Source organism: Limulus polyphemus, unplaced genomic scaffold (genome assembly GCF_000517525.1).
Source record: "Limulus polyphemus unplaced genomic scaffold, Limulus_polyphemus-2.1.2 Scaffold3155, whole genome shotgun sequence".
NCBI lineage: Eukaryota > Metazoa > Arthropoda > Merostomata > Xiphosura > Limulidae > Limulus > Limulus polyphemus.
Genome location: NW_013668765.1, coordinates 120,267 through 129,305, shown reverse-complemented (window position 1 = coordinate 129,305; position 9,039 = coordinate 120,267). Strand labels below are relative to the sequence as shown.

The 9,039-nt window shown below is 30.0% G+C and overlaps 1 protein-coding gene across 1 annotated transcript in view; it reads left to right on the top strand.

Annotated features, from left to right (window-relative positions):
* LOC106468766 (ATPase WRNIP1-like) overlaps nucleotides 1–9,039 on the top strand; it is a 37,011-nt gene that overhangs the window by 2,127 nt on the left and 25,845 nt on the right. The window contains exon 2 of the mRNA XM_022397130.1: nucleotides 5,993–6,187. Within this exon, the coding sequence (XP_022252838.1) occupies nucleotides 5,993–6,187 (195 nt within the window). The remainder of the gene's footprint in view (nucleotides 1–5,992; nucleotides 6,188–9,039) is intronic.

Genomic DNA, 9,039 nt, shown 5'->3' with positions numbered 1-9,039 from the left:
GAGCTCTTTTGTGTTTAGAACAATATATACTAATTTTTAAAGTATCAAAAATGAATTTTTGTTCAATAAAAATCTTTCAAGTGTGACTGTAGCCTTTTTTTCCCCCAAAACTTTGGCTTCAAAATAAGGGTGTGTCTGATACACAGGTGCATCTTATATTCCAAAAAATACGGTACCCTCTCACATCTGTAAAATTATGTTTCTTTTTTGGATAATTTTACATATGTGAGGGGAGGTTCTTAGATTGAGCTGATTTTTCTTTTGGGTGACAATTTGTTTTTTTATGATTTGTTTGGGTAACTACAAAGAGGGGTGGCTACCCAAATTATTTCTTGCTTGAAACATTTTAGCTTCGAGGGAGATTCAAAGACATAAATTTGTTTTCTTTGAAGTATAGAAGAACTAGAGATGACTCATTTAAGGTCATTTGAGGCTTGAAAAAATTTTCCTTGAGACATTTGTTGAAGTAGTGGAAGGATAGGGTTGGAAATGAAATCTTGAATATTAGAAGAAATATGTATAAACTCTAGGCCTGTTATCATACAAAAGATTTTCACTTAAGAGATATTAACTTGTGGAATTTTTTGCCAGTTGATGTGGTATGTGCTTGAAACTTCATTGTTGGGTAATCTGGGTTACCTAGTTGTATTTTACATTTTTAAAGTCGTATGCCTGCATCTTACACCTAATACAAGTTGGAGAGCTAAAGAGTTTAATCTTGGGAGTTGGTAAATGAGAGTTCTGTAATAGGGAGTTTTCTGGTTGAGCACATAGCACAGTGAAAAGATGATAAAAGTAAGTTGAAATACAGAAATAATGTTCAACAAAGCCTTCCCTCAATAAGCCACTAATCACAAAAACAAAATAGAATATCATAACCATGTTATGTGTAAATCTTCACATCCATATGTTTAAGTGACTTTTTACAACAGATTCTAATAATTTGATAACAATAGAAGTTAAACTGAAAAGTTTGTAGCTTCTTAAATCCTCCATAGACTTGTCCTTTTTGAAAAGAGATCACATTGGCAATTTTCCAGTCATTAGAAATTTTTTTAGTGTCAAAAAACTTCTGAAAATAATGGTTAAAGCCCCAATTTATCTCTACTAAATTTCTTCACAGTTTGGGATCTTTTCTGGGCTAGGAACATTATTTTAAGAAATTTCATAAGTTTTCCTAAAAAGATGTACATTTTTAATGAAAATAGAATTTAAAGAAAAACCCTTCCCATCTCTAAAGAAATTGATCAGCTTTTAAATTTTTTTCTCTCCTTAAAAACACTAGTAAATATTTATTAAGTATTTTTGTTATTTTCTTGAGTAATAAGATAACTAACTGAATAAGAGAAGAGATTGAAAATATCTTAAAATCTCTTGTAATAAGTACCTATACATGTTTCAAAAGACATCTTGTATGCTGTTTTAAAATTTGAAAACAACCTATATCTATAATAAATTACCCATACATTTTGACTCTTCTTTTTCATAGTAAACAGAGTAATTTTAGAGCCAAAATCTTGGACACTTTGAAACATTCTGCTCTCTTCCCAAGTTAAAGTTCAGTTGTTTATAAGCTCTTATTTTGAACCTGAAGAATATTCTTGTTTTTAAATAACATACTTTTCTCTTTATATTTATGAATTATTTTGTCATTGCACATATACTACAGTTGCTTCCAGAATATTTATCTGTATTAGTGAAACAAGCTGTTTTTTAAATGTAAGAATTTGTGAATAAATATTCAGACAAAGCATGATTGAAACAGTAAACAAGAACAGATTGCAAATAACTTATTGTGTTGTTCAAGTATGGAAAGTCTTTCATTAAAAATATTTCTTTTATTACAAGTTCAGTGTTTGTGTGTATGTTTATACACACCTTTATTTCATATTTGTTTTTACATCATATTATTTATTTTGTAAATTTACTTTTATTCAACTCAGAATTAGCTGCAAATTGCATTATTTAAATCAATTATAGTTCCAGGTTACACCATATATTTTTAAGTTTTAGCTTTTGTGATAAATGTGTTTATTCTTAAATGACCAAACTTTCAGTAATTATATAAATGTGCTACATGCCTCATCAGTGTTTTTACTGTTTCTTATCTGTTTTGGACTTTTGATGGATGAATCTAGTGCAACCCCTACGAGTTTTATTGTCATAGCTAATCTTTTATGTGGCACCTTACCAAAAGCTCTTTGAAAATCTAAGTATACAAAGCTCACTTCCTTTCCTTTCCTTTTAAATAACAAGTAATAACCTCAAAGAAAAGATAACTGTAAGACAAGATTTTCCTTTGGTTTATGATATCATATTCCACTAAATGGTTTTAAGCTTCTTTTATCAGATTTTTTGCACTAGAGAAGTAATATTAATCTATGATTTACAAAGCAACTTATATTAACCTGCCCATTCTATTGACCTACTATCTGACCTTTGAAATCCTGGGGAAAATCTTGTCTGGCCCTGGTGTTCTATCTGCTCTTAATGTTAGTCTTTCTATTTATTAAAGTAGTTAGAAATTGTAGTTGTCTAAAAGATAAAAAGAAACTGAAGTGTAGTTTTGTTTCTGATGTGTTTCACCTGTTTTGTATCACAGCTGAGCCTGAATCCTCATGTTGTACTGATGATCGAGGCCAGGATGCTGTAGTATTTCTTTTAGATGTTACTCTTGTGAGATCTGTTTTACACAATGGCTTCAAATTTTATATCCTCACCTTTCCAATAGATCTTTTCATTATAAATTCAGACCAAAATAATTTTAAAAACAAAGCCCATTGATATATGTTACCCATTTCATACAAATTAAAAAAAATAAAACTGTCACACATACATATACATGCAATACTAAAATATAAGGTTGTGTGATGTTTAAGGGTATTGCTTTTTTTTAAAGTAATATTTGCATGATGTTTCTGCCATTACCCTCAAAGGAACACCACTTTCTTTAAAGAACATGTTAATCAAGTCTTGGTAAAAAGTAGGTTATCCTCTTTTTGTCATCCTACTCCTGCAAAGTAATTATAAATTGTTGAAATAAGTTTCTTATCCGTTTCTTTCTCTCAACTTATTTTATCGAGCTCTTGTATTTTTCTGACCAATAAAATGTTTATAAATGTAATAAAATCTGCTCCAATGACATATGGTTACAAGATAATTAACATTGACTGACATGTAGATATCAATAACGTCTGATCAAAGCAAGCTATCTACTAAAATTTAACTTAGAAAATAATATTAATTAATATATTTGTATAATTAGGAGTATTCTTTTTGACAAAAAACAAAAACTTGTAATTATTAGATTGCTTTGATTAATTGGTTAGGTACTGTCATTGTTAACAGTATTTTTGGCCATAACCCCAATATCTCACAAGGCTTAGCCAGCTGAGGATGATTTGAATTAATTCTATACTTAACTAACAATAGAAAATAATTCTCATGAGTGTAAAAAAAATAATAATAACAAAACTAAGTAAAAACAAACAATTATACATTTTAACAATAATATTCATAAAACTAATTATTAAATTAAAAATAGAATATTTGGAGTCATAGTAGTGATTGTGCCACGTAAGAAGGATGGAATAACTACCATGACTGTACATTCACAAGACCAAGCTTTTGGCCAAATCTTGGGCATTGCCACAGCTTTTCCAAATGCTCAAGTGCCACTTAGGAACACATCATGTTAAAAACAGTAGCTTTATATCTGTTTTAGGTTGAAAGAAATAAGCAGTTGAAAAAAAGTAATAAAGTTATTGCTGTTCTCCATGTTGAAATGACAAATCATACTGTAGGATTAGAACAAAGCAAAATTCCACTGGTAGATATTAATTTAAACTAGAGTTTGATAACTACTGCACATATACTGATATCATATATAAATATTCATTGATAATTTTAATGTGAATTGCTTTCCACAGATTGAAACTTATGACCTAAGGGCGTAGGGGCACACAGAAAATGTGAAATGATGGAATGGCATAGTGGTTGATGATGCTGCAATTTTTTTCAAAACTTACCCTGACAGTTGGGATTCAAATCTTATTTTGAATGGAATCTTATTTTTAATCAGTTTTGAAATAACAATCAAAACATTTTACATATACTGCTCAGTATTTCTTTGCATATTGAGCATGTGTTATTAATACGCAAAGTCCATCAAAGGAGCAACTAAGCTTCTGTTGTCCTAGTTACTCACAGAATTAGTTCATTCAATTAAGATATCACAAATACTTTCTCATGAGAAAAGTTGTAAAGTAGAGCTTATTGTATAGAAAGCAACAGTGATATTTTCAACTGGCAAGTCAGATGATGCCTCAGGGATTCAACACAACATCCCTTGTTTTGTAGTGAGCATCAAACGTGTGGGAAGTCATACAACTTTAAAAGAATGACATTGGTATTTTTCGTATGTAATGCCACGTTTCCTGAGATGGCAAAAAGATTTTTAAATTTTAGTCTATGATATGCTTTTAAGGAGAGATTAGATTAAGATTAAAGATCTATGATTGATTTTATTAATATTTAACTTGAAGATTGATTTGCTAGCTATCAAGTAAAAGTACCCAAAAGATACACTTGTTTAATCCTTGATTGCTGTTTGTTAAAAAATACAGGTTGTTTCATTATGTTCTTTGCTTTGAACTCGGCTGAGGCTAGAGAATTCAGATTTTGATCAGGAAATCATTTTCTGTCAAAACCTCCTGTTATTCTGTAGCTCTTACCTGATTACTTGAAGTCAGTGGATCTGAAAATATAATACCACAGTACAAAAAAGCCAAATTAGAATAAAATAATCAACTGTATAAAAAGGTGACATAAAAACGGAACCAAGTTATATGAAAGGGGCAAGCCTTCTAAAAAATGTAATGTAGAAGTGGGGAAATTAGGAGAAATTGGGGGAAACTTGGCCACTTCTTTATATCCAATATATATTCCTTAAACGTTTCTTGTTTAATTCACCTGCTTTTACATTACTTGTTTACAGGGTATGTCCTTTTATATAACTTTATTTTTTTTATGACATCTTAGTATGGCTGACTTGTTTACTCAACATTGTATGTAAAATGTTTTAAACAGATAACTTACAACAAGCCACATGCTAGTTGTATACTTCATATATATTCACTGATTCCCTCTAATCAATACAAAGCTCAATCCACGTCTAATGTCAAGTAATCATGAGAATTTCTTGAAATGTTTCCTTGAAATTAGATTTAATTTGGCATTATTTACCACACAAATATTATTTTTAATTTTATTATACAGAAAATGGTATTGATTATTAAAATGGTATTGATTATTAGCTATCTTTTATTGAACAGTAGATATAAAAATCCAGTTGTGAGTCTTTAAAATTGTTAAAAAGTCATAAAAGGGAAGAGAAATTTTGTGTTTCACTAAATATATGAACCTTGGTGTGGTGATTTCTGCTTACTGAATTTGCTTAACACCTATGTAAAATTGAGCAGGCCAATATTTTGCAATGTTTCATCTTAATATCTTGCATTTAAAATTCATCCACCAGTGCATTTTGTTGTTTGACAGATATATATTTTTGGGGGAAGGAGGATTTATGGCTATCTGTTTGATGCAGACATTTTTAAACTGTTTTAATGTGGATATTCTAACAGTAAAGTATTAAAAAAGGGAGTGAAATTAAAAACTGTTACTTGAACAGATGAAAAAAGAAGTTCTGATTTAATTTGTCCACTTACTTCCCTTCACTGTTGGTGAAAAATTGGGTTAGTTTTTGTATCTCATCAGTTCTTTAGGGTCATAAAACTTGTTAATATTGTTCTACCTAGAGAACTGTAGTGGGCAGTTGCTGAACCTTTGCAGATAACTTTGAGTAAAAGGGACATTTATAGTGGTTTCACATTTCAGAAAAGTTGTTAGTAATGGCAAGCCTGATGGTTTAAAAAGTAAGTAACATATAGTTTGAATTCAGTATTACAGGAACAAAACTTCTTTTGTTTTACAGGATTCAAAATCCATCGAATCAGCAAAAAAGAGCATATTAAAATTTCCTCCTTTAGCAGATGTTTTGAGACCATCTTATTTTGAAGAATATGAAGGTCAAGAAAACATTTTAAGTGAAGGAAGTATGCTGAGGACTCTCATTGAAGTGAATAACATACCTTCTATGATATTATGGGGACCTCCAGGTTGTGGAAAGGTTTGGTATTACATTATTAGCATTTATTATTAGTATTTGTTTTACAAAAACACTGAAAAACATCTGTTCATGACAGATATATCATCCAAAAGTCAAGTTAGTTTCAAGTGAGATAAAACTTGTCATTCTTTTAATGTGTATGCATTCTGTCTTTGTTTTTACATACAAAGGCAGTGATTAACATGATGAATTTTACTTTCCTTTTCAAGGAGGAAAATGCTTGTAAAATGGAAAATTAAAATATGATGATAAATCTTAGAATTAGGCTTTTGTAACACTTGGTAAAATATACCTCAGTATGCTTATAGATAGAAATCTACATTGTTATAGAAACTTGTAAAACAATAATGTATATACCCAAATATTGCCAAAATGTTAAATTTCTTGTTAGCTTTCAAGATTCTTTAAAAAGCAGTAATGCCTAAATAATAAGTAATAGTTGAGGAATTTTATTGGGATTGTAATGGACAGTATTTACAGAGAATATTCACATGCAAGCAATTTGTGGTGATTGTGGTTCATAAATATAGTGCATGAAAATAAGTATCACACTTTCCAAGTGTGTTTGACTATTTTACAGATTTCACAGAGGTAACCTTTTACACCAGGTGCAGTAATTAACCCTATAATTACTGATGAAGGCTTATAAGGCCCTATCAATTTTTTTAAATATTTTACTGAACTCTTTTATTCGTCAAATTTCTTATGGGTCTGTGACTGTGTTAGTAACATGGGCTTTAATGACATGAGTCATAAAGAAATCAATATTGCAATTAATCCCACTAACTTATTCAGGGGACCTTAAAGTATTTTAAGCAGAAAATTAGTGGTATTGAACAGTTCAGTACATTGAATATTATAACTGGCAAAAAACAAAAAGCTCAATATTGAATGGTATAAGAATAAGCCACTACTGTGAGGTTTAAAATTTCATAAGTACATGTAATCAGAAAATGTATGAAATAAATAATTACAACAGTGGTGACTTGTTATTTATTGTTTTCTGTTGTTTGAAATATTTAAAGTCATTAAAAATTATATATAAGGTAAAGAGATTAGAATATTTGGAACTTAATGAAAATAGTATTATTTCTATTGAACAAAAGTTTATTTTTAATAAGATAAATTAAGTAAGCTAAGTTTGAATATTTTGAAACAGTTTTGCATCTGTTGAATTTCAAGCAATATAGTATTTTCTGAATATTATTTTGTTAAAAATGTAATTATATATATTTAGAAATATTTCTGTTTTATGCCTAAATTTCACTTCTTTTTTTTTTTGTAGACTACATTAGCCAACATTATAGGAAAGAAAAACAAGCAACAACAGAATTCATGTTTTGTAGAACTTTCTGCAACACAAGCAGGAGTGAAAGATATCAAAGACATCGTTGAAATTGCAAAAAAATAGAACAAAAAAATTCTTAAAAGGAAAACTGTTGTATTTATAGATGAAATCCACCGGTTTAATAAATTACAGCAGGTAAGTTGTTGAATGTTGTAAAGTTAATTAGATTAATTAAATGTAGATTAAATGTCTGGGTAGGCATTATTATCAGACTACATTATTAGAAACACATTGTATTAACTAAAAATTCTTAAAGTATTAACCGGTATTGTTGTATGGTGCTATTTTTTTTGCCTATATTAAGAATTTCAATTGCCAGTGGTAGCACTACATAGAATATGATAAAATGAATTCAACATTCAACTATGGAGCTAAGGTAGTATAACACCATGCTACTTCCTGTTTGTTTGATCAAAATAGATTGGCTGCATCTGTTTGAATTTCTGCTAAAAATGATATTTCCCGAAGGTAGAACAAAAAGCATTAGCTACTTTTCTCAGACACTTACACAAGAAGCAAAACCAACATATATATATATATATATATTTCTTGACCTTTTTTCTTTTCTCTCCACTTTGTCTGGTTGTAGCGTTGAGCAATTAGTGGTATTTGCTAATCGATTAATCAATGGCCTTATTAATTATTTATATTTGATCAATCAATCAATACAGCATTCTTAAAACTATGGTATGTACAAGCAAAAAAGTTGGTAGCAGGTTCTGCCTTCCCTCTTGTCAGTGGTTCAAAATTACTGGCAGATAGACTTAGTAGCTTTGCCATAACAAAGAAAGAGCAATTCCCAGGTGGATGCCAAAAAGCAAAGCAGTTGTATGGAAAGAGCATCACTTGGATGTATGTGTCAGGACATACAGTAGTAAAACTAAATGAGGAAGCTGGCAAAAGAAGCCCCTATATCAGACCTGGCACAATTCTATTGGTAATCCCTTTACGCTAATATAGCAAAAATGTCAACCATGGAAGCCTTCATTAACATTAATCACGAATGAGATTACCCCAAAACAAAGTAATGTATGGTATAGCTATGAAAAGTAAAAGTTTAAAATGAACAGAAAGAAGGCCACTGGTACTATCAGTGAAGGAACTCTCTTCTTCTTCTTTTTAATACCTTCTGCAAGGCAGCTGGCCTCTACATGAGAGATCAACACATATCAATTCAACTTATTACTAAATTCAACTCGAGTTGAATCTGTCTCTAACCTAATTTGTTTACATTTTGTCTTAGCATTTTATGAGACTGAGTTTTTTACCTCCACCACCAAAGGTAGATGAGGTTATATTTTCATCTCTGTGTGTGTATTTGTCAACAAGATTTCTCGAAAATGGCTGAATGGATTTGGATGAAATTTGATATTCATTTGGACTATCTCCCAACACAGAAGTAATTAGTTTTAGAGTGTCAAGGTCACAAAAATAGAAAAAAAAAATCTCTTATGTGTTAATATGGGGACCAATTTTTCACACTATTTTTGCTCTGTAACTCAAT